This window comes from Helianthus annuus, chromosome 5, assembly GCF_002127325.2.
Source record: "Helianthus annuus cultivar XRQ/B chromosome 5, HanXRQr2.0-SUNRISE, whole genome shotgun sequence".
NCBI classification, from domain to species: Eukaryota; Viridiplantae; Streptophyta; class Magnoliopsida; order Asterales; family Asteraceae; genus Helianthus; species Helianthus annuus.
Window position 1 is genome coordinate 15,514,026 of NC_035437.2, and position 26,187 is coordinate 15,540,212.

General features: G+C 35.3%; 2 protein-coding genes and 2 long non-coding RNA genes across 4 annotated transcripts; 2 read left to right on the plus strand and 2 right to left on the minus strand.

The window, feature by feature from the left end:
* Positions 1-5,009: 5,009 nt before the first annotated feature.
* LOC118492529 lies at positions 5,010-6,293 on the minus strand. The gene is made up of 3 exons (XR_004894174.1): positions 5,587-6,293; positions 5,419-5,498; positions 5,010-5,336 (listed from the first exon to the last, which is right to left on the minus strand). It is a non-coding gene; the product is annotated as an uncharacterized LOC118492529 (long non-coding RNA).
* A 2,116-nt stretch (positions 6,294-8,409) lies between these two features.
* On the plus strand, positions 8,410-11,017 carry LOC110940070. The gene is made up of 3 exons (XR_002592793.2): positions 8,410-10,149; positions 10,247-10,507; positions 10,605-11,017. It is a non-coding gene; the product is annotated as an uncharacterized LOC110940070 (long non-coding RNA).
* Positions 11,018-13,578: 2,561 nt separating this feature from the next.
* LOC110942737 (glycine-rich protein 2-like) lies at positions 13,579-13,860 on the minus strand. Its single transcript, XM_022184502.1, has one exon. The coding sequence runs from the start codon at positions 13,858-13,860 to the stop codon at positions 13,579-13,581; it is 282 nt and encodes a 93-aa protein (XP_022040194.1).
* A 2,588-nt stretch (positions 13,861-16,448) lies between these two features.
* On the plus strand, positions 16,449-19,495 carry LOC110942739 (protein FAR1-RELATED SEQUENCE 5-like). The gene is made up of 5 exons (XM_022184503.1): positions 16,449-16,467; positions 16,987-17,842; positions 17,945-18,203; positions 18,296-18,763; positions 18,986-19,495. Exons 1-5 carry the CDS (start codon positions 16,449-16,451, stop codon positions 19,493-19,495), a joined length of 2,112 nt encoding a protein of 703 aa, XP_022040195.1.
* Positions 19,496-26,187: the final 6,692 nt, after the last annotated feature.

Sequence of the window (26,187 nt, forward strand, 5' to 3'; positions counted from 1 at the left end):
ATGTTTATGCATGGATAAAAGGTAATTAGCCAAAAGACAATGTAAGAGAAGCCATACAAAACGTCATAAGAGCTTGTACCATAAGCCGACCACACAAAATTTAAGAACAAACATGTATGCCAAGTCTAAAAACATACATTACAGAAAAAAAAAACTTAAAGGAGTTCATAAAGCTTCCGGTTTTATTCAATAATTCACGAAATCTTCTGCCGCTAATGCATGCCCATGTAGTCACCCTTCCCCTTAGTAGTTTCTTGTCTACAACAGGTTTAAGCAAGTAAACATAAGCAACGGCTATCAAATCAAATATCTTAACATATGTGCACGCATGACTCTCCATACATGACTAACCCATAAAAATCATTGAGAGAACTCACTACCATATGAAAACCTTAAATCATATTACAATATGCAACAATAAATTAAATAAAACCAGACTAAATTGTAACAGCCTAAAAGCTTGAAATGAATATTAAACGAACTTAAACATAGATAAATGAAGGTAAATGAACACACATAAACACATTTTTAAGTGAACGAACGTTTATGAACATATATAAACTAACGAAGCATGTGTTCATGTTTGTTCATTTAATTAATGAACAAAAAATATTGTTCATGTTCATTCGTTTATTAAGAACATCCGTATTGGTTCGCTTACAGGCCTACCCACAACTCTTTTAATGAAAGTAAGACTTATTCAAAGCATTATAGAACATACCTTCCATGTTTTTGAAGCAAAGATCTCCTAATAGCCTGAGTTGGATGAGTAGTGAACACTAAATCAACTGTTTGATTTTTCAATGAATCAAAAACCTCTTGAGGTGATTTTTTAAGCTTATTCACAAGTCTCTTAAGAGTTTCTTCATTGGATGAGTTAAAATATCATATCTTGCTGAAAAATGTCGGTGTTGGTTCATTCTTCCCCTTCAATGTATAACAGGATCGTTTCACACAAAGAACCAATCTTTTTCATTCGTTTCACACAAATTTGGATGCATACGTATGTCAATCGTACCTGCGATTGGATCTTGCTTAGAGGTTGAGAGTCGATAGCTTCTTCCACAGCTTTAGAGGTTGAGAGTCGATGACTTATGATTTTGTAATACGGCACTACCATAAAGACCAAAAACTCATACAATAATAAAGAACAAAAACATTTAAAATCGCAACAGAAAAAGATGAAAGACCTCGACATTATGTGCCTGCTCTGTTCCTTTTGATTTTGGTTCATGGAACAAAATACCTGCAATCAATCACTTCTTAGCCACCTATCTATATGTATGGGAATAAAGATAACGATAACAACCCACGCGTTGGGAGGGTTTATAAATTCTTTAAACCAATCTTACCGAATTAACTAACTGAATAGCAGCAAATGCCAACTGAAGCAACTCGTCTTTATTCAACACAGAATTTTCCGAAAGCAATGTCGACAAACTATCCAGCATATCCTCGAGCCTAGAACAGACTCCATTAAACGATCTACAATCAAAACATCAAACCGTTAAACCAAACAATCAAAAACCTCATTAATCAAATCAGTCATTATACATCTTACTTTTTCGCATCATTAACCGTTATACCCTCTAACCCGATCCGAATCACATCAATCCACTTCTCAACATCACCCCCTGCAACAGGACTATCATTGAGGGTAAACTAAAAAAATTCCCATAGTAAAACCTTTCTTTAATCTAACATAAGAGAATTCTAATCAGTCACAATTTACAAATTATCTTTCTACGCGAAAGGTGTGCTTTTTTGGTCATATTATCTATTAACTTCTTAAATAATATTATGATAAACCCTCAAAAATCTGATTGTTACAACCTCAAACACCAGAAACACATCAAAAACACTATCTTGTTAATTATCCATATCACTTTATCCCTTTCAAACCATAAATCCAAACACCCTTTACGCGCTATGCTCACAAAAAAAAAAGATAAGAAACGAAAACCAGACCCACATACACACACACACACACATATATATATATAGAGAGAGATGACCTGGGTGTTTACTGCTAACTCTCCAAACTGGAGATCGAACTCTTGCAGCTCTTGTCATCCAAATTCTCGCCTGACAAACAAAGTTGGGAAGTAACAGTAAATCAACAAACAGATATGAAACGAAAAACCAAAGAACAAAATAGAATAAAGTACATAAAGGGGTAACGGCCATGAAGTGGGAGTGGTAAATTAATGTTATCCGGTCAAACGTAACAGTAGCCGGAACAAAAATCAAGGGCCGTCGGAATACTTGTATCACCGGTTTTATGACCGGATGTTCAAGGAAGAGTAGGGATATCAAGGATCAGTTTAGGGTTAGAAATTGAAATAATAAATAATAGCTATGTCACAGAAAACCGACCTGATTAAAAGTGTGGTCGCCAGTCACCGGAGCACTAAACGCAAATACTGATTTCAAACATCAAAACACCGATTAGCGAATTTAGATACAAATTTTGATTAAATATCTACAGATTCAGATCAAATATAAGTTGTAATCATCTGTATTGAAATCACAAACAACATCAAAATACGGAATTGCTTCCGAATATACACTCAACATGGGTAAAAAAAATCAAATGGTGGTTACCTAAAGATGCGATTAGAGAGAGAGTTCTGGCTACCGATACGAAAAGGAGAGCGGGCGGCTTTGGCTTGAGAGGATGCACGCGTCGTTGCGCTACGGAGGGATGATGACCGGAAAATTGATCGGACGGCAGCCGCTGTAGTCGCCATTGTGTGTGTGGTGTACGTTGTTTTGATCCGGTTGCTATCAAGGGTTTTGAGTTTTGGGAGATATAAAGAAAGAAAGTGAAAAGGTGAATGAAATTAAGTCATCCTCTTCTACACTTGAAGTTTGACGATTGGGTTTCTGGGAATTAAACGTGGGAGGACGATTTCTCCATTTTAACCCTGAGATGTCTTAAAATTTTATAGAACTTCCTTTTTAAATGGCTTTAAACATCTTGTACATGTTGCTTTAAAATTGATACGCATGGCAAAATTGCCATCTTGTACATCACTTCTCCTTTTTAATATATTATAGATTATTTTAATCAATATTATTTTAAGTACTGCATTTAAAACATCATAAATGTTGATTTTAAAACAGAACATGTAACTAAATTTTAGATTATACTAGGGGGAACACCCGTGCGATGCACGACATGCATAATAGTTATTGTTTTTTTTTCTGGAATGACGACTGATATAGATAGTGCGTGACACGGTACGAAAGTGCGAATATAGTATAGATTTTTAAAACAAAAACCGGTTTTTTTTAAAGTTAGCCGTTTGACCATGGTTATTTTGACCAAAGTCCACTCCTCGTTCGGCGCTTTGTGGTAGCACTACCAGTCAAAAAAAGGCCCAAAACGCCCGAGGGTACAGTGTTCCCCCGCGTTTTTAAGACGCTTTGAGAGAGGTTTGCGCCCCACCACATGTGGTCTCACAAAACTTCAATTCTATGGACGTGTGGTTTCTCAACCCTCTTCAAAAGACGTCACAGTTTTCAAATTTTTTTATTTTTATTTTTTCTTTTTCATTGTTTTAGATGGTGTAAAATAGATGTTAAATATATATATTATACTACATACACATATACATATAAATTCAGTTTTGACATCTAAAAGTCAAATTGCAGGTTTTGTTCCCTTTTATAGATAAGAAAGCAGTTTATTATTTATTACTAAAATGTTGTATTAACTTTATTCTGCAACATATTCTTTATAAACTATGCTTACCTTGACATAACCTAATAGCTATATTTCCTTATTAGAAGTCTCTTATAATTGAAAATTAGTACATATTATTACCTTGCTGGTGAACACATTTACTCTATGTTTAGGGAACAATTTGATTAGGTTGCTGATATTGAATTGAATATCACACCAAATTACAATAGCAGTTTATATTGCTACTATTCACCCAAATCAAGCACCTTAAATAAGTCAGTGTTTCTCTATATTCAAAAAACGAACTATAACTGACGATTATTAAATTGCAACAGTCAATTCAATCCAAATACTGCAATAGAAACATAAAATCTACCACAATACATTGGTTAATCACGTATAGTTCTTAATCGATTAGAATCAGAAAAAAGGAAATTGACTCACCGTAACTTAAAATCAGGAAGAAGGCGAACAAAGGGGCGGAGTTTTTCGAAATCAATGACCCATGTCTTTCATTGTTATTCCTTGAATGAGGTAAGCAAGACCCCATACTACACACTACATACACATACATAAAAATTGGGTTCTATATTATTTGTATAAACACCGATTGGAAACCCTCACATTGCATTTGATGAAACCCTAATCAATATAAACACACACACTAACACTCACGAATCGAATCGAATTTATAAAAGGAAAAATTCGGGCTGTTTTTACCTCTTGCTGCTCCAAATCTTCATTACCATACATTATCTTTATCTTAGAGATATAGATATTGCACTTAAAGGTCTCAACCATCAAAATACGATCCAAGGGCTAAAAAGTGGTTCCTAATTATGCAATGGTTATCATTTGAACCTTATTCCATGAGACTTGAGGTAAGATGCAAAGAGCATTCTTTTGAGTTTTAAACCATCTGTAATTAAGTTCATTATTTAATCATTATTGTTGCAATTATTAGGTATTATAGATAATAATACCCCATGAAATTACCTTTTAGTAATTTTCGTTTCTAATTGGTTAGCATCTTTTAAGTTTTAAAAGCATTTATAGTTATAATTAAATTCATAATAACGTTGATTAAGTTTTCTTATATTTAATTATTATTATTATTATTATTTATTTTTATTTTTATTTCATATGATGTTCATCAACTATCTGATAAAATTGCAAAAAAGGTTGTAACCTTATTTGTATGATGTTTAGCAATTACTAAACCAAATAATAATGACTTAATTATAAAATTCAATCAAGTAATCGGTTATGGAGAACTTGAAATGGAAAAGCAATGTAAATATGAGGAAGATGATGATGTTCAACTAAGTCAAATGATTTAATTCTTTATCAAGTATTTAACAATACTTAATTTATAAAGTTATCAATTTAATTGTATTTATCAATTTATACTCATGTAGAAAGACTAATTCCATTTACTAACTTCATTGAGTTGTTGTACTATAAGCATAATATGTTGCAATTATTTAAATTTGGTTGGAACCCTTGTGAAATGCTTTATACGATAGTATAGATAAACGCAATCAATTTAAATCTTTTGCGCGGGTTGAAAACATCCGAGCCCTTAAAGTTTGCTGCCCAATCCTGTCAAACAATACCTCCTCAAATATTTCCTCTGCATCTATATTGCCTATATATAGTATCAATTAAATCACACAAAAGCATCATATGTTTAAAAAAAATAGTAAAGTAGAAATTAAAAAAGGAAATACCAATAGGCCAAATAAATGTCTAATCTCAAAATGAATAACTTTTCTCGTACCCACCCTTTTACACCTCCATATACATGAAGCTGCAAAAAGGAAAAAGACTATAAATTTATGAACAATTAAACAATACATTGGTAAATGGTTCCAGATACAATAGTCATGCAAGGGTACCTTGATGAAGTATGAAGTGTCTGTCTTTTTGTATCCAATAACCTGTGTGTATACTTTATATGTAATATAAAATCATAATTTGAAAAAAAAACCACTAAATCACCAAAAACATAATAAAACATCAATATAAACTCATAGATTATGTAAAAGAAAACTGTTATCCCATTTGAATATTTTAAGAAACAAACCAAAGTTTTTTCGAATAAATGTTGAAATGGGTATAAAAGAACACACCTTTCCACCAAGATAAATAAATTTCATATCAACTTATCTCTTTCTTATCTCTTTCTTTTCGACTCTAACTCGCACAATAGTAGACAAAGGAGTTGATGTTGAGTGAAATGGTGAATTTATAGCAATGATAGGGGATTCCTTAATCGGTCAAATTTATTACATATTGATTGAAATTGGACCTTTGGAGTGCTTTTGCGGTTTATCCAAATAGGTTTCGTTTATTAATTGAATTTAAGAACCGAACTTATTATTGTATTATTATAATTAATTGTGATTATATTCTCATTTAATTATTTTTTTATTTTTTAATATTAATGTAGAAAGACCATTTCACCCCTTACTAACATCATTAAGTTGTTGTACCATAAGTATAAAAGATTGTAATTACTTAAATTTGGTTGGTATCCTTATGAAATGCTTTATAATATAGTATAGATAGATAGATATAGATATAGATAATTATTTTTTTTATTTTTTAATATTAATGTAGAAAGATCATTTCACCCCTTACTAACATCATTAAGTTGTTGTACCATAAGTATAAAAGATTGTAATTACTTAAATTTGGTTGGTATCCTTATGAAATGCTTTATAATATAGTATAGATTAGGTTCTAGCATTAATGTACTGTACTACATGTTAATATGGTGTTTCATGCATTGCTTTGTTGCAAATTGTGTTGTTTTATTTGTAAATTATTATTATTATTTATAATAATCTAATTAATTTAGCCAAAATCTTGTTAATAATATATTAGAATATATATATATATATATATAGTTATTTTAATACTTTTATTATTTTAATATTATAATAATAATTCCTTTTTTTTACTGTTTAACTTTAATTTAATGATTTTTTAGTATCACGGGGTGGGATAAGCTTGGTGTCAACCGGTACTGGTATCGAAAATACCGGTACGGTCTTGTTTGGTATCGGTACAAATAGTAATTTTAATATTTTAATAATATATATAGTTTTTTATATATTTTTATTATTTTAATATTATAATAATAATTCTTTTCTTTACTTTTTAACTTTAATTTAATGATATTTTTATGATACTTATGATGTTTCGGTTTAAATTTTATCTTAATCAATTAAATTCTGATACTAATATCATGGATAAGTTCTTAATATTTGATATCATTTGGATCCCTTTACCTATTTTTTTTATTATATGTTTTCTTTGAAAATATATTGTTGTGTTTTTATTACGAATTATATTTGAGCTACTTTTAATATATTAGTTACTTCGAAATTTAAATTTATGGTTACCTTGTCAAAGATCATTTTATAGAATAATCATAAGTTTGGAATAATTATCTTTAAACCAATTATTAAAACAAATTAAGATCAAAGTTAACTTTAAACTAATCTACCTTTATCTATAATATATTATTTAGTATAATGTGTTATTGATGATATTAATTTTAATGATTATTGATATATAATTATTTTATTTTATTTTTATCTTATCTTTTATTTATTTAATATAAATTAAATGCAATTAATAGGATTTTTATAGGATGATGCATTTAATACAACCATAAATTTTGGTTTTAAAATAGAACATATAACTAAACTTTAGAATATATATAGATTCACTGTGGTAATTAGTGTTAATTAATGGTAGACCCATAATTTTTTAAATATCAATTTTTTTGAGGCTTGGATATCTATCAACTTAACGTCAAGAGTAACATTGTAAAATACAATGTAGTTAAATACTTGAATATATATGATGTAAAGACCTAACGAAGACGTACTCATGCAATGATTGTTAATTATTCCATACATTTTAAGAAATCCTCTTGGAAAATAGCTTTTTATTTTTTTATTTGAGTAAAATGTCATTTCTGTCCATGAAGTTTGGCCAATTTTACGACTTTCGTCTAAAAGGTTTTTTTTCCGCATCTAGTGGCCAAACCTCATGGACGAGACATTTTATTTAGAGTAAACTGCAATTTTACCCCTGGGGTTTAAGCCAATTGGCACTCTGACCCCCTCCATAGCAATAATTGCAATTTTACCCCCCAACGTTGTTGTTATGTCGCAATATTACCCCCTGCCGTCAAATAAGTTAACAGATCTGTTAACTAGAATGTGAAATGACTATAATGCCCTTTCATATTACTCCCTATGGTTTGTTCTACTCTGTAATATTACCCCTGGTGTAAAATGACTAAATTGTCTTTTCTTATTACCCCCTATAGTTTGTTGTACTCAGCAATATTACCCCTCGGTGTTAAACAGTTCTTGCAAACCTTACCCCCACCACCATCAGCCGCCACCACCCATCTCCACCACCATCTTCCACTTATCCTCATTTTATCAATGGTTCATCAAGAACTGAACAATGGTTCATCAAGAACTCAAACAACCATCTCTCTCATGTCTCTCTCTCTCATCCACCACAATAATCACCACCGGGCACCACTACTGCCACCGCCATTCACCACCACAACCACCACCAACCCCACCGATTCACAACGCCATAGTTATAACAAGGAATCTCAAATTACTAACCAAATTATCAACTCTTCCACTTAGATTACGAAATGAAGCACAAGATGAACCAACATAATTTTACAGTATACAAACAAACTAACAATTTTCATTTCATATTTTCAAAGGAAAATCACAGAGAGTTCAAAACAAATAGTCAACCAAAAGCCATCATTCTCACTTAATCAGAAGTCACAAAATACAAGAAAATCAAGGATGAAGACAACTTCATATTTTAACCAATGATCCAAATATACAAGATAACTCACATGTTGATCGAACTCCTGCCTTCGCTGCTTAGTCGTCGTCTGCCACCACTATCATCGTCGCAGCAGAACCCCAACACCATCGTCGTCGCCGTGCTCCGCCGTGACCCGCCGCCGCTGCGGCTCTGGTTTGTCGCCGTCGGTCGTCATCACCAGCTCACTCTTTCTTTCTCTCTGTGTCGTTTCTCCGTCTGGTCGCCGCCATCGCCGCCGTGGTGGCGGCGTTGTTGCTGCTGTTGTTCTCTGCTGCCACTGAGAGTCTCACCGGAGACGAAACCGGGTGGGAATGGTGTAAGGGGGAGCATGAGGTGTTGTGGGTGTGCGGTTGCCGGTGAACAAGAGGGCGGAGCTAGATGAAGATGATGTTCTTGAATTCTGGTGTATGGATCTTGAATTTTGGGGAAAATTGAATATGGAATAATGGAATATGATGATGGATCTGGGTTATTTGAAGATGATGATGATGATAATTTGATTTTATAAATAATGATAATAATAATAATAATAATAATAATAATAATAATAATAATAAATATGGGGTAAGATTACCAAAATACCCTTACCTATAACAGTCAAATAACTGTTGACTGACGGCAGGGGGTAAAATTGCGACAGAACAGCAACGTTGGGGGGGGCAAATTGCAATTATTTCCATGGAGAGGGTCAGAGTGCCAATTGGCTTAAACCCCAGGGGGTAAAATTGCATTTACTCTTTTATTTATTTATTTTATATTTTACAAAACAAGAATGAAATCCATGTATTTTTACCTTTAAGTTCGTTAAAATTATTTAAAACGATTTAAATAGATGTTAATTTTCATGGCACCGAGTAAGAGAAAAAAAATACAATCTCTTAAAAAAGGTTTGAAACTTGGTTAAGGAGAACAATGAAAAAAAAAATGCTGGAAAACCCTGACAAGGGATAAGGAAAAAAAAACATGAAAACTGCAAAGAAGGTTTGTTTGAACCCTGGTCAATTGATTATTGTTTACTTAAGCAACACAACAAATTCTCTGGGGTAATCATTAAAAAACTTGGGAATTCCCCTATATATTAAAAACTCAAAGCTTTGAACAGTAACGAAGGGTATTTTAGGGATTTCCAACGCTTCCTGTCATTTTTTTGCTGTATGAACACATAGACTAGGATTAGAGAGAAGAGTAAGAGAGAGACAGGTTAGAGGTGGAGAGAAAGGCAGAGTCGTCGTCCGGCTGGCCACCCTCTTGGCAGTGATGTTGGTTGGGTGGTTTTGACGCGGCAAACGGTAGAGAAAGCAGCGATGGACAGAGAGAGAGAGAGAGGGGAGCGGCGGTGATGGAAAAACCGGCCACGTCTCCGACCGGCCACCCATGGTGGTGGTGACGGCGACCGTGACGGTTGTGGTTTCTAGGTTTCGACATTCTGGTGGATTCCCAAGCCTAAAAGACCAGTGTGAGTCACAGAACCCCGAATATGGCCAGCCAGAGGCGTTGAGAGAGGAGATGGAGGAGTTGCCGGCGGGAGATTGGGAATTACAGAAATGCCTATGGTGACCGTCCGTCGCTTTCTTTGTAAGGTTCGATTTTTTTCGTTTTGGTATTAGAATTTGTGCTTTAGTAGTTTTTGTGCTCCTGGTATTTGACCAAATGTGACATGCGTTGTCTGATCTGTAGGGGGCGGTGGTAGAAAACCACCAAACCCTTCAAACATCAATCTCGTCGGTATCATATCAGAGAAAGAGAGAGCGCAATAGAAGAATGCACAGAGAGAACCTTTTCCACGGTGGGTTGCGACGGTGTTTCATGGCAGTGGTTCTGCCGCCGGTGATGGCGATAGTTTGTCGAAGAAGACGCCGTTGCATCCGGTGGTCCGGCGCGACAGCGCACAACGGAGGTTCACACATAGAAAACTGCTTATTGGGCTTCTAAAAAATGGTATGTATAGTTTCTTTTTTTGAATTTCGTCGAACAGTTCATCTGCATCTTTACGTCGCTGCTAAAAACTGTTTATGTAATCTCTGTATGTTCATAGTCGGTTACCTCCACACTAATGGCGGAGACATCAAGTGCGAAATCATGCGTGATGAAGTGCTTAACGCATCAGAGGTTAGTTATATAGGGCTTATCTGATGGCGATGATAGTGGTAAAGAGCTATTGGTTATGGTATGTATCTAGCCATCATTGGTGATAGGGGTCGGAAACGCCGGTGACAAACACTAAAATGGTGATTGTGGATGGAGTGTAGTCGCCTAGAACGATTGTTGGCAGACATGTTTATTTCTTTTACTGATGGGTTTATCATATACTAAAGTGTAGCTGGCTTGACATATATATAGTCATTGTATGCTGAAAGAATTAGGGCTTTTGAAATCTGAATTTGATTGACCCACTTCTTTCTTCTGTTGGTCGACTTGGTATGCTGATATGCATTCTAAGATTGTGTACATCGTGTTATGTTTTCTACTTTTAATCTGTGTCTTATGTTTTTTTTTAAGTGCGTGACATGTATTAGTTGTTTGTCGTTTCAAAGAATTCGATTGATCTACTTTAAAATTGAATTTAGTTGACCCATTTTTAAGCTTTGCAAATCTGCTTGGTAAATTAAATGCAGTCTATTGTAGTCTAAATAGTATTATGTTTAGTAATTTTTCCGTTGTGGTCATTAGGATGACATCTTAAATCGGTGATGATAAATGTTGAGTTATGCATCAAATTGTTAATATTGATATGTGTTTAGGAATGTAAGAAAATTTACCATTTACCAGCTCTAGAGGAACCTACATGTGATATTAAGTGTACACCAAATGTATGGAAACTTTGAAACCTTTACATACTAACTCATGGGTTCTAAAGAAAAGTAATAAGCGAAATCAAGTGGGGTTGTTGGGTTTGCGGTTAAAGAAGACGAATATGCGTTAGTATATCTAACACCGAATTCACCCGCGCAACGCGCGAGATGAAAATCACTAGTTAATAAAAAACGGTAGTCTACCTTACATATAAAATAAAATAAAAGGTTATTGGGTGGTGGGTTCACCCTGGACCCTATAGAGTAGGTTCGTATGTGGTTTTGATGAACATGTTTATAACAACATGTACAACCCATTATAACGGTGCATCCAACTTCACATATTTGACAGGCCATTGTATAATTAGTTCTTATACGAAAGTTTATGATGATGCGTCAAACTCGTTACAATGTGTCAAACTTTTCAAAGGTCGAAGGAAAAGTTTGGTGCACAACTTCAAATCATTTGTCAATCCATATAACAATTCATTCTATTTTTTAGATGATTATACAGACATATCAAAGGAAATTCGTCAGGTATGTTGATGTATGGAGTTCGACTCGTGTATAAGCTTATGGTATTGTTTAACGTTCGGTGCAGTGGCGAAACTTGAGATTTCCAACCGGGGAGGGGGGGTCGAAAACGTATACACCCAAAAATTTCTATACGAAAATCACATACATTACACTACTGAGCGAAAAGTTCGCCCCCCCCCCCCCCCGCGCAGGGCCCCTTAATAGCTGTGCCCTTGGTTCGGTGGGGACAACAAAGATCTTAATATGTACGTTAGAAATAGTCATGTCACCGTCTTCCCTCATTACAAAACTAACATTTTCAAATCATTTGTTCATAGCTAAGTTATTATATGATGTTCATTATCCATCACATATGGGATCCAGTAACTGGTATTAGAAATATCACACATGTCATCCAATAAGTGGTATCATAGTATAGTAATACATCACCTATGGGACCCAACATATGTTTATCTATTAATTCCCCTTTACCATGTTCATCTTTAGCTTTAAAGACACCAATAATGATTTCAAAATCTCTAATTCCCCTCTATTCCATCTGTAAAGTACGGTGGAGAGGGAGACTGTTGGTGAATACGATTTGGGCCCATATATGAGCTGGTGAGAGGGAGGTTAGAAGTCGATGAGGGAGCTAGGTCCGACAAATTTGTTTGGGAGATGAAGAAAAAGAAACATACGAAGGTGTGTGGGGTGCTTGAGTTCTCTTTATGTCTTTAAAAGTAAAAAGGAAAAAATATTCGTTTTATATACATTTAGCATACTTTTAGCATCTGTTAATGAAAAAGATCAAACGTATTACTCATTGATAAACAATACTGATCAAATCCTTAATTTATAAAATAAGCAACGTGTATAACATAAAACCATCCATATATTTAAGATTCTTAAACAAACGAATATTTGTTTAAGATTCGGATTAAACCCATAAAGTGTGGGCCTTGCAATATTGGTGGGTTTAAATGGATTAGAATAAGATGGGTCATATCTCCACCTTTTTATCCCTCTCATCTCTTTTTTTTAATTTGGTGTAATAATTTATCCCTCTCATTTCTTTTTTTAATTTATACTAATTTTAACATTATTTTATTAATTTTGTGAAAATAACGTTAAAAGCGGCGGACAGTTAATCATGCATAATGTAGTGGTGTTAATAGCTGAAAAACAAGGGGGTATATGCATCAATCAGTCTTTGTCCCGATTGCTAAGTGTTATGTGTCTTTTGTCTAAGTCTTCATACAAAACTACTATCGAGCCAGGAGTCTTACTGGAAGCAGCTTCTCTATTCCAACAGGGTAGAGGCAAGTTTTCTAAATTTTATCTTCCTCATACTCTATTGATGAGATTTACTGAGTATTATGATATATATATTTTTTTTAATTTGGAGTAACAATAATAATTTCAAATCCTTAACAAATATATCAACTTTAACACCTTAGAGTAATAATCATAATAATAATTTCAAATCCTTAACAAACATATAAACTTGAACACCTAACACTAATCAAATGTAGTCCGTGATTAAAATTAAAAATAATAAAATAAGGAATTCAATAAATAGTAATATCAATACAAGCTTCATGCCGAAAATACACAAAGAAAACATAAACAAAATGTGAAGAGAAAAAAACATTTTCAAGCAATAGAAACACAAACTATATCTTCCGCCCGATACCACCACCATCAACCACCGCCACCACCATCACCACCAGCATACCCGCCGCCACCATGACCGCCATGAGAGCTTCCACATCCACTCCCACCCATGTCAGCCACATGTGTTGCGCCAGCCACTACAACCGCTGCGCCTGCCGCATCATGACCACCGGTATTGCCACCACTGTTCTCAGCATGGTTGCCACCACCACCGCCACCGACACCGCCACGGCCTACCGATGATCTATCCAGTGTGACCGATTCCTCGGCCTTCTTCTTCCCACCACAAAAGTTGAAACAAAAACACATAGTTTCACACTTAGATGTGAGTGTCACATATGTGAATGTGAAACCAACCTTTTTATAATATGAAATTACGATTTTTCTTTTAATTATTAAGAATTAGAAAAACAATTACAGCTCAACAGAGTCCAACCGGACAAATTTGGTTAATTGTTTGCATAAAAGCATGTGTGGTACAAAAGCTTTGCTATGATTAAAGATAAAGCAAGATGCTAATTCAATGAATTATTGATTACTCGTTAATTCAATAAAACATTTAGAACTGTTCTCTTTTTTTTTAATTATGTTTCGTAACATTCATAGATTAAGTCCTAGGAATAAAAATGAAATTTGTCGATAAAAAGAAAAGTTAATCATCTGAATTATCATATATTGTATAAAGATAATTTACCATCATACAACATCTGTCAACATATCTAAGGAATTATGGAAATAAATATTAGATTATTCATTCGCGTTAAAATATTCACATTATTTCTATTCCCGAAAAATATTGGAGTAAATAACAAGAATTCGTATAACATGTTGTATTTAATTACGTTAACTATATTTGAAAATGTAAACCCTATAAACAAATTGAATTATATTAGAAAGAAAAAAAACAAGCAAATTACGGGGACTGGGTGGATCGGGATGAGTGACTTGTGATCTGATCCGGCAATGACCCGAGGCCAAGGGCCTGTATGTTTCCATTTTCATGTGTGGCCCTGTATTTTGTTAGGGTGTAAGGAGTGCTCACCTAAGGCCATGTGTAGTCATAAAGCCCTTTTGGGGGCGTTATGCGACATGTGGCGCGCCACGTGTGCGGGTGGGCGTTATGGGGCGTTATGCATTTAAGCCCGTAGTCATAAAGCCCCTACCCATCAATACCTAATTATTAATTTTCGTTTTTATTAAATAATTATAAAAACATTAACCTTTTTTTGATTGGTCCAACCTTAATCATCTTCCTCCCTCACGCCGCGAAGATAATAGCGCCTCCCCCAAATTTCTGAAACATGGCGCCCTTGGGGGCGGTGTTTCCGGCGCTATAAGGGCGCGAACTCCATTTTGGGCGGTATATCAAGCCCCACTACGTTCAACCTAAGAGGTGAGTCCCCTCTCTTACACATAACCAACCAAATAGTGCCACGTCAACTCCCCTCTAATACTCCCCTAATACCCCTTTTTGATGGCGGCACTCCCCTCTTCGTTGCCCGCGTCTTCATCCACATTATATTCATCGTCCTCGTCCTCGTCGCCCAAATTTTGAGTTTCGGGCACTACCTCATCGTCCTCGTCGTCGTAAACAGGTAGAGGACGTTCGACATTTCCTCGTGTAGATGGAACTTGTGGGGAACGAAAACCATATGGGTCGAAGGCGGGGGATTGAGGAGAAGCGTCCATTGATAACAAATTTTGAAAATAGCCGAAATTGGGTTGTTGGGTGTTGTAAAACGAGGGGTGTGAAGGTTGTTGGAAAAAAACGGGGGTTGTGAAGTGTATCCGAAAGGGGGTTGTGGTTGAGCATTTGCACCGCTCGAACCATCACGAGACGGTTTCGAGACCCGTCCCTTAGTTTTTTTCTTGGCCTCGCGGGGTTGGTTCTCCATTGCTCGGTGTGAAGGGGGTGTGGTTTGAGAGTATAAAAAATAAAAAGTGAAGTGGGTGTGGTTGGAGAGTATAAAAAATGTGTGAGAATGATATGGTTTGAGTATAAAAAAATGGAGCTACAAGCTTTTAGGGAAAAAATGACTTTTTTAACCTTTAAAGATAATGAACATTTTAATGAACAAACTTTTTAAATTTTTAGAAGGAGCTACAAGCTTTTAGGGAAAAAATGACTTTTTTAACCTTTAAAGATAATGAACATTTTAATGAACAAACTTTTTAAATTTTTAGTTATGTCCATTTTGGTCATTTTATACATTTTATTAAAAGCTCCAGCTACTCTTCCAAACACTAAATATATCTAAAAAGCTACAGCTACTAGCTACCAGTTAACAGCTTCCAGCCACCAGCCAACAACTACTTTTGCTAAACATACCCTATGTTTGTTTATTGATATGCGCCAAGTCACTAATCCATTACACGCTAAAACATTTGGGCTTTTGAATTTAATTGACAAAAACAATTGGGTTTCGAAAGAGTTGGGCTTCTAAACAGTTGGACTTTAACGTTTTTGGCTAATAAATCCAGGCCCTTTAAGTATTTTTTTTAAACATGCCCTTTAAGTATTTTTTACAGGTAGAGGATCCTGTAAAAAAAGCCTAAAGTGTGAGAAAGAATCTCAGCCATTAGATCATTCCATATTAATTTCATTAGATCAAGGTTATATTAGTAATTTTACCAATAAAACTAATTAAGGATCAAATCTGTGTAACCGATTTTTCTGAGTTTTTTTAGGGAATTCGATTTTTGAATATATTATCAGATTCATCTAAATCTTTAAATTATCTCGATCTCTTCTTAATCATTCAGATTCATCTAAATCTTTACCTTATCTCAATCTCTTCTTAATCTTTATATAATCGCTTTCAGTTTATTATTTGATCACGTATAGAGTTTGCATACGCATACAATTGTTAATTTGATTCATACTTCTTTCTTTCTTCATGGAGAACGACGATCAAGGTAATTCTGTATGTTTGATTCGCAGCTTATTATGTAATTGTAATGAATATGCAAGAACATTGTTCATTTAATTGTAATTGTCAATTTTTCAATCATCTGTTATTTTTATTGGAATTTTCATGAACACCGGTTATAACTCAGTATGGTGTTTTTTTTTTTTTTTTTGCACTGGTGTTTTTGCATATTTGTTGTGGTGTTTTTACTTTGGTACTCTGTATGGTGTTTTTTCCATGTGTGTTACTTTACTATACGAAATTTTTGTGATGATTCCATGTGTAACCCGCTCAGGGTGTTTTTTATATGTGCATGGTGTTTTTAAGTATGTTATCGAAGTTGAAGCTGGTATGTGTTTTTTATATCAGTTGATGATGAGTCATGGTGTTTTTTTGCATGTGTTGTTCCTTACAGGGTTTTCATACGTTCATGGTGTTTTTTCATCTAAATAGAGGATGTTTTTTTATAACAGTTTTTTTGTGGTGTTATTTTATGCATATTATGTTTTATTGTTTTTTTATGTAGAATCAATCAATTTAATTATTTTCGCAGGATTTGAAACCTATCAACCGCTTGGGAAACTACATCTGTCTCCAAACTCCGGTAAGAAGACTTATTTACCGGAGGTAGATGAATCGCTTAAACCGAAGGATAAGATGACCTTTGATACGGTGAACAACGCATTCCTCTTTTATCAGAAGTATGCAATGGCTTCAGGCTTCACTGCCAGGAAGTCTTCTCAATACACGCATCATGGTGTTATAAAATCTAAATGGTTCGTTTGCTCAAAGGAGGGGACTAAACCTTTGAAGGCGATCGATACATCTAAAAAGATTGACACCTCAAATAATGGGTCAAAGAGGAAATCTGTTCGCCGTGTTCCTTCTATAAGGACGGGGTGCGAAGCACGTATGTGTGTAAAGTTAATGCCTTCGAATCTATACGAGGTATATTCTTTCAATGAGGCACATAATCACTTTTTTGTTGCTGAGGGAGATAGGCATTTACTCCCCGCTAACCGAGGTATGAACTATATGCAAGAGCAAGCCGTTAACGCGTTGAGTGCCTTGAACATTGGACCTGTCAAAGCGTTTAATATCATGAGGACATTGTATGGTGGGTTTGACAAGGTTGGGGCAACCAAAAACGATTTTAAAAATTTCAAGCGAGACCTGAATAAGTATATATCTGAGTTTGACGCTGATATGATGATTAAACGGCTTATGAGGAAGAAAGAATACATGCCAAACTTTTCAATGGAGTATATAACAGACGAAGGTGGGGTTTTAAGGGGTTTGTTTTGGGCAGATGAAGATGCCAAAAGGAATTTTTCGGTGTTTGGTGACGTTGTTTCATTTGATGCCACATATCGTCGTAACAAGTAAGTTTGGTAATTATTATATTTATTTTGATTTTTACAGCTTATTTTCTTCAGTATATGTCATTCAGTTTTATGGTGTTTTTATTCCGTATTTGTTTTTAGGTACAACATGATGTTTGTTCCATTTACCGGTATCGACAATCACAATCGCAACGTTACTCTTGGTGCCGCTATAATAGGAAACGAAACTGCTGAAACTTACAGTTGGTTGCTAAATGTGTTTCGTCAAGCATTTGGCCGTGCCCCTCCGGTGATTGTCAACGACCAAGACCCAGCCATGAAGAAGGCTATTGAAGATACATGGCCTGAGAGTAGACATCGGCTATGCATGTGGCACATCATGGACAAGCTTTCTGCTAAGGTGTTTAGTTGTTCGTCCTTTTAACCTTTCTTTATACTTTTTACATACATTTTGGTGATTATGGTGTTATATGTTATTCAATGGTGTTTTAGGTTGGTGCTACAATCTGCAATAATACAGATTTCAAAAAGAGGCTGTGTGCCATTGTGTGGACTGATTCAATTCTACCTGCTAAGTTTGAAAGTGAGTGGGATACCATAAAGAACGATTTTAACTTGGTTGATCATGAGTGGCTGCAGTCACTTTATCAAATCAGGGATACTTGGATACCGGCTTATTATCGTGAGGAGGTCATGTCCGGGCTTATGCGTACCTCTTCTCGTTCAGAGAGTGAGAACCATTTCTTTGGACAGTTCTGTAACCCGGGTTGCACACTTGTCGAATTTCTCGGGTATTTTGATTCTGCTATTGAAGCTCAGAGACATGAGCACAGGAAGAATGACCATGACACCAGAAATACCAACGCTGAAATATGGGCTGAAGACTTTGTTTTGGAGGATCAAGCTTCCAGGATATTCACACGCACTATATTTTTGACCAGCAGTTGGAGATACAAAATGGTATACACAGATGTGCTATCGGAAAGTGGGAAAACGTGGCTGACTTCGTTAATTTTTTGTGAAGGACTGGGAACAACCGTGCACTACTTTCTTCGAGGTATACACATGATGTTTTGTAGTGCTATTTTTGAAAATTGTATAGCTTTTGCCTATTTCCAGTTGCATATGGTGTTTTGTAGTGTTATTTATGAAAACTTCTAAATTTCTAATGGTGTTTTATAGGTTATGATGCGGGAGGACGACATGACTGTGTATTGTACATGCAAAAGATTCGAACAGTTTGGGTTGTTGTGCTCGCACATCTTTTGTGTGCTAAGGATGCTTGACATTAGGGAGTTTCCCCAACGCTATATATTACGACGTTGGACACGGGAGGCTATTCCAAATAGTGCCCCTGGTGCTATTCTAGGTATCAATGAGACCGAGGATCGTTATAATGAAGTTAACCGTGTTGTACGTGAGATCACATATTCTACAGAGTCCGTTATTAACAAGCTTGTCACCAACTTTGATGCGCTATGCTCGTTCAGGGATCATGTTGTTAATTATTTCAAAACTGCGGATGAGTTGGTCGTCAATGCTCCACCTAAGAGCCGTCGTGAAAGGTTTGCCGAAATTACTGGTAACACAAAACCATCTGATGCAATTGTTCGTGTTCCCATTGGAACAAGATTCAAAGGTATGGGTAAACCTAAACGGATGAAGTCCAAATGTGAAATTGCATTAAGTTAGTTGGGTAAAAAGAGCCGTCAGTGTCAAAACTGTTTTAGATACAGGCATAACAGACGTACTTGCAAAAACCCTACCAGTACTAAAGAACAAGCTATGGCTGAGGATGACGGTGAAGAAGCTGACGAAGCTGACGAGGAGGAAGATGAATGGGTGGAAGTTGAAGAAAATATGGGTGAACAAGATGTGGATGCATTAGACGAGGAGGATGAGGAAGAGGAGTAAGTTATTTAGAGATGTCTAAAAATTTCGTTATTTTTAACGTACTTTCTTCTTGTTTGGTACATTGTTTGGTTTTTTATTGTTTTTCGGATTTGCATACACTCATGGTCTTATTTTGTTTGCTTTTGTTCGAATTTAATATTACCGGTGACAATGTTTTATATATTGTTTCTGTTAAATATGTTTATTTTTGTTAACCAATGGTGTTATTTTTTGTTCAGGGTGTTTTTATTATGTACGTTGCAATTTGAATAGTGTTATTTGTCCTCCCTCAGAAATTCATTGTTATCCAGTGGTATTATTTCTTGTTCAGGGTGTTATTTGTTGTTAATGGTGTTATTTATCTATACAGAAATTATTTATTTTATTCTCCAAACCTGTGGTGTTATTTTTAGTTCTGGGTGTTATTCATGGTGTTCATATGTTCATGTTGTTTATTTATGTATGTGTAGCTTTATTGTGTTATTTACTTGCCTATAGTGTCTTAATTTGCAAAGGAGTTGGTATGTTTTTTTTATACATCATTATCATGAAGATCATTTACTTTGTAAAAAACCATCTGCTCAATACGCGTTCTTTTTTGTGGGAAATCGCAATATAAATTCATTAAAACACCTGAATAAAAAGGTGTAAAACAGAAACAACTTACGATTGTAATCAGGCTTGACATAGTCAAATTACACCATAATCACAACTTAGCCAAAACGCTAACACATCATGTAATCTATATGACCCAAAATGTTTGTATATTAACAAAAAGTTTAACTATGTTCCGTTGTCCACCTACACGCCAGATCCCAACCTTTCAGCAATCCGATCAATTGCATTGTCTTCCATTCTCACCCTATCATCCTCGTCCAAAAGTGCGTATTCTTGTACTTCTCGTTCCACTTAGCCTCGTTCCGTGTTCACGTCGCTTAGGAGCATTTTTGATAGGTACTTCTTACGCAGATCCTCGATTTCGCGTGCTTGATCAGGCAACACCTCGCCAGTAACGCCCCTCTCATTCGATAAACCACACATCCAATGTCCAACGTGTGTTCCTATTCAATACCAAACCATCAGAATTGTTCATATTTCGGCAACATGTATTTTAATTATTTTTTTTTACTAAACAGAAATTTAAACGCGATTACCAGTGTAAGTTTCCATATGTCGCATAAGGAAAATACCACAGTCGATGCCATTGTAAAGTGTTTGCCATGGCAATTCCAGTCGAACTGGTTGTGTTTTCCTTATCTGTGAGGCGACTTTAGGATGCACCGGTTTTAGATACCGACAAAATGTACTTATCTGCAGTTAGACATTTTTGATGTTAAGAAATAATTTTTTTGTTACGGCAGCCACATAAATATAAACATTCAAAAACTTACCATCTTCTCCACATTTCCGTGGTATCTTTCTAAGCCCGCATCACCTTCTACGTTGTCGATAATAAAGACATCTCTTGTTCTCAAGTTGAAAAACAACAGATAGTAATGTTGCCCGGTCAACATAGGTATAAACACCATCTCGAAGTTGCCTTTAAATACTTTTGGTTCTGTTGAAGCCAGCACAACATTCATGTTTGTCGTAAATTCTGCTAATCGGACATCATCAGACTTAGCGAAATCTTTTTCCAGCTGTGGTGTTTTTCATGTAAACAAAATAACAAATTATGGTGTTAAGTTAAGAATTCACAAGCATATTTATGGTGTTATTTAAGTAATACACAATTAAGCAATAGTGTTTTTATTTCCAGTCCTATGGTGTTATTTAAGCAGTCATAAATAATACATGGTGTCATTAACTATGCTCACATGATACGGTATGCTTTTCGAGCTGTAGTGTTTTTTCAGGTAAACATAAACCAAATTGTGAAGGTTTTCAGTAATCAAACTATGGTGTTATTTTAGCAGACATAATTAAACAATGATATTATAGTTTACATACCTATGGTGTTATTTATGCAGACACAAAATATACATGGTGATATTTACTATGCTCACATAATACGGTGTGTTTTCACTTAATAATATCTAGAAATTAAACTTACCAACATTCCTGCGTTGCAGAATAATCTTGGGGTTGTCCCAATCCTCCTCTTTTTTTCTTCATAGTTCAACAATGCGGCCCAGGCATTGATGACATTCACGTGCACAGTTACACCAGGCATCATCGACTCAAAAGGCCCCCTCATCACAGACACATTATCGTTTTCGCTGAACACAATATCCCTACAAACCGAAACACCATCGACAAGAATGTATAATTCAATATACGTTCAAAACTTATAACGTATAATACACTACAAAAACACATTTTTTAAGGTCCAATTCAGATTCTTACCATACGTTTCCTACTGCAGAAAATATCCATCGGGTCAGTGCGTCTTCAGTCTTATCACAAACGGTTCTCAACATGACAGCCCGCTCGATGTACGGTGACCGCAGTGCTTCTGGAAGCTCGATTGTTCGTTTCGGCCTTGGCGATCCCTGACGCTGAACAAGCTGCGTTACTTCCTTACGTTTTTCATCCGTTGATGCGTCTGCCAGTCTTGTTGACAAGTTAACCGCTTCAATTCCTGAAACGTTGAATTTTGTCGCTGGTGTAATTTCACTTTGAACCCTTTCAACAACTTTGTCCAGTTCTGCGACAAACGAAGACGTCATTGGTGAAAAGGGAGAAGTGTGTTGTGTTATGTGATCTTTATTTCGCTCGTTCGTAGGAGTGTTATATCCGTCTAATGATACACTACCTTTTTGCGGATCAATTGGTTCAGCAGCCTCGGACACATCATCCTTTTTTGCGTCAACGTTTTGATCTCCCTTTTCCACTTCATCTCCATCCTTTTTTTTTCTCATCATCAACAAAAAGGTGCATTTCATTATATCCTTCCACTCCAATGCTTTCTATTTCAGCAGATCACTCTCCGGGAACGTCAGACACGATTCTGTTATGGTGTTATTAATCTTGTTAACGCATATCTCAAATTCGTTAAACAAGTTATCCAACAAATTCGACCCAACCTGTACGAAACCCCGGCTTAATAACATATCATGAGAAATAACATATACTTTCAAGTCTAGTATGACTCATAAGATGTTTACCAGCACAAAATTGTCCTGAACTGATGTTCCTGATGCTGATGGAGTGTCACCATACTGTGAGACCATCGGAATGCGCACTTCGCCATCCGAACCTACAAATAATGCACATGTTTGGGTGTCAGTTTGTGACAGGAGGTAATCTGCACAGTGTCTGTATATACCCAAGTGCGCATCATAATCTTTGATCTCGATCTCTTCATTTCCTTCATCAATCGGATTCTCCTTTTCCATTCCTTTTTCCTATCTTTGTTTTTGCTTCTTGATTTTTTTTCCACCACGCTCATCCCCTTCTGCTCGTTTGGGTTTTTTTTATCTTCCCTCGTCTTTCTCTTCTTATTTTGTTCAGAATGCATAGTTTCCATATCATATTCGAGATTGTTCAGAAGATCATCATCTACAAGTTCAGTAATATTTGAACTGTGTGATGAAGGTATCTTCTCCAACACAATTCCGTAAGCAACCTGCACTAATATTTTGCAATAAGTTTTATTCCCAGCATAATTGTCAAAATAATTGTAAACAAGATAACAACAGTGATGTTACTGTTATTAAGTTAAATAGGGTGTTATGCAGGTATATAGTGTTATTAAACCATTTGTGGTGTCATTTACATATATAAATTGTTATTATGTAAACTAGGGTGTTATGTAATTATATAGTGTTATTAATCCATAGTGTTATTAAGTAAAAAAGGGTGTTATGCAGTTATATAGTGTTATTTAAACATATGTGGTGTCATTGAGATATACAAATATTCATTATGTCACTTATGGTTTTACTCAGCTAGCCAAGGTGTTATTTAATTTACACATGGTCTAATTTACTGATACGTGGCTGCATATCAGTTATTTTAACTAACGATGCTACACAATAATATTTTAATCCTAAAAGTTAAATACTTACCGCAAGTAACAACATCGGCCCTCGAAAAGCATCATCACCACCATGCCACGCTGTTTTCGTTCTTTTGAGACACGTGACCATGTACGCACACCAATTGAAGCTTTTGATATCCACGTCCAGCTAAATATTTGAAATGAATCGCATGTTGACGGAATTGTTCGCCATGGTTTCTCCTAGGAGTGAAAAGTAAAGAATCAAGAAGTTCAGTACAAACAGTCTTCCGTCATCAGCCTGCCAATCCAATATGTAATTCATCAGCTGAACCGGCGACAAGCGAGTGATATCCATATGCTTAATTGATCTCTGAATTCTTGGATAACAACATCCTTCCTTTTGCTCGCCTTTTTCTTCTCAGCAAGATCTGTTGGTCCCATAGGCAGCCCGAAAACACTCTTAACAAGCTCCGACGTTATGTTTACAGTGCGCCCGCCGCACACGTTTAAAACACCATTGTCTGCGTCGTAATTTGTGACCAACCAGTTTGCCAAAGCAGTAGGCACACCTGTCACCGTATAACCAAATATCGACCCGAAGCCAATTTCTTCCACTTTCTTACGTTGTTCCTCATTTAGGCCGTTTGCTAGTGTTAAAAAATTGTCGATACCTACTTTTGGCCTGACCCGTGCACCCGTGAATGGCTTATGTGGCTGTCTCACTGGTTGATACATCCACGAGATGGTGCTCTTTTGGCAGCCGATTTCCGTCGCTTACCCGGTGGTGGGGTGTCGTCAAAATCGTCATCCGGGTCTTGCAGCCGATCTACAACAATTTTTAATATTTGTTTTAGTAAACAAGTAATTCAAAATATAAACACTTCAACATAGTACCTTTTGTTGATGTTATATGGACGGATGGGTGTACGACAAGTTGACTATCAGTAACATCCTGGTCTGCAAATAAAAATAAATTTTGATCATATCTTATATGCAAACCTATTATAATCACAACATCATTTATTTCAAAACGTACCTTGTGTGTTTTTTATCGACGGTGGAACATATTCTCTTGTTTTTGCATTACCAGCATCATTCATCCCATCTTGACCATCTGTTTTATTCAAAGCAAACATCGTCAAAAACAACTCTCAACAACAAACATAAACACATATGGCTACTAATAAAACTTTATTGTTTTTTGTTTCTTTATACTTTAAATTACATTTGGATTACCTTTGTCGTCGTTATTTGACGTTTCTGAGTCACTACATACCAATGGTCTGTCAATTGTGTTTTTGAAACGTGATTTGTACATTTTGCCCCTAAGCCGATGGCTTGACCTGACTATAGAAGAAATTAAAAAGTATATTTAAAATACTTCATCACCTACTTCATCTAATACATCTTATCCTAAAACTAGATAAATAACCTACCAGGATAAATAACACTCTTCATCAAAATCAACATGAAAATTAACACCCTTTTCCATATAAGCCCAGTATAAATAACACCCTAGATAACACCATATTTTTGCAAAGACCAGAATAAATAACACCCTACATGGTAGTGCAGGATAAATAAAACCATTCAGATGCGCAGGATAAAAAACCCCCTACATGATAGTGCATGATAAATAACACCATTCATATGCAGATCACTATAAATAACACCATATATATCTAGATGTTTATAACACCATTTAAAAAGCACCATTAAAAACTCCATAAAACACCAAATAAAACTATAAAACAGGTTTATAACACCATTTAAAAAAAACACCCTGCACGAATACAAAAAACTACCCACACTAAACACTTTAAACCGATATAACACCAAATAACACCCTTTAAAACTAAACATGAACTACATAACACCATTATAACACACTTAATCAATTAAACACTACTTTTAACACCATGATAAATAACACCATACATATCATTATGTTTAAAAACACCATAAACTACAATATTATGTATAAAAACACCATAAAACACCAAATAGAAATAAACATCAGGTTAATAACACCATTTGAAAAAAAAACCCCTGAACGAATACCAAAACAAACCAAACTAAAGACCTTAAACTGATATAACACCCAAATCAAACTAAACATGAACAACAAAACACCATGGAAAAAAACCCTTATTCAATGAAACCCTAGTTATAACACCATTCGACAATCGATCAGTGCCTTTTAGGTCTTGGTTAACATAAACTATCTTACACTATAAAAAACACCATTAATCTTCAAAAGTATCAAAGAAGACAGACGAACCTTTTTTAAAATCAGGTGATGTTTTGTTGATTTTTGGTAGTGTAAGCCGCCGGTTTGTAGTGTCTTTTACAGTTGAGTCATCCATCTTCTTCTTCGTCCTTCGTTCCATTGTCTCAGACGTCGATCTTCTCCTCTTTCGCTTGTATACGATTTCAATTTTTGGGCTCATTGTATCTGATTATGCTTATAATCTTTGGTGGGAAAGAAACACCCTGTTTTTTCGAGCGGAAGAATCATAATGGAGAGAGAAATCAGGTACAATAGATA

Excerpts from the sequence above, each read along its gene's own strand:
- LOC110942739 (XM_022184503.1), top strand. Across the intron at positions 17,843-17,944 it reads GCCACATATCGTCGTAACAA|GTACAACATGATGTTTGTTC; the intron begins GTAAGTTTGGTA and ends ATTTGTTTTTAG. Across the intron at positions 18,764-18,985 it reads GCAGTTGGAGATACAAAATG|GTTATGATGCGGGAGGACGA; the intron begins GTATACACAGAT and ends GGTGTTTTATAG.
- LOC110942737 (XM_022184502.1), bottom strand. The coding sequence starts at position 13,860 with ATGTGTTTTTGTTTCAACTTTTGTGGTGGGAAGAAGAAGGCCGAGGAA.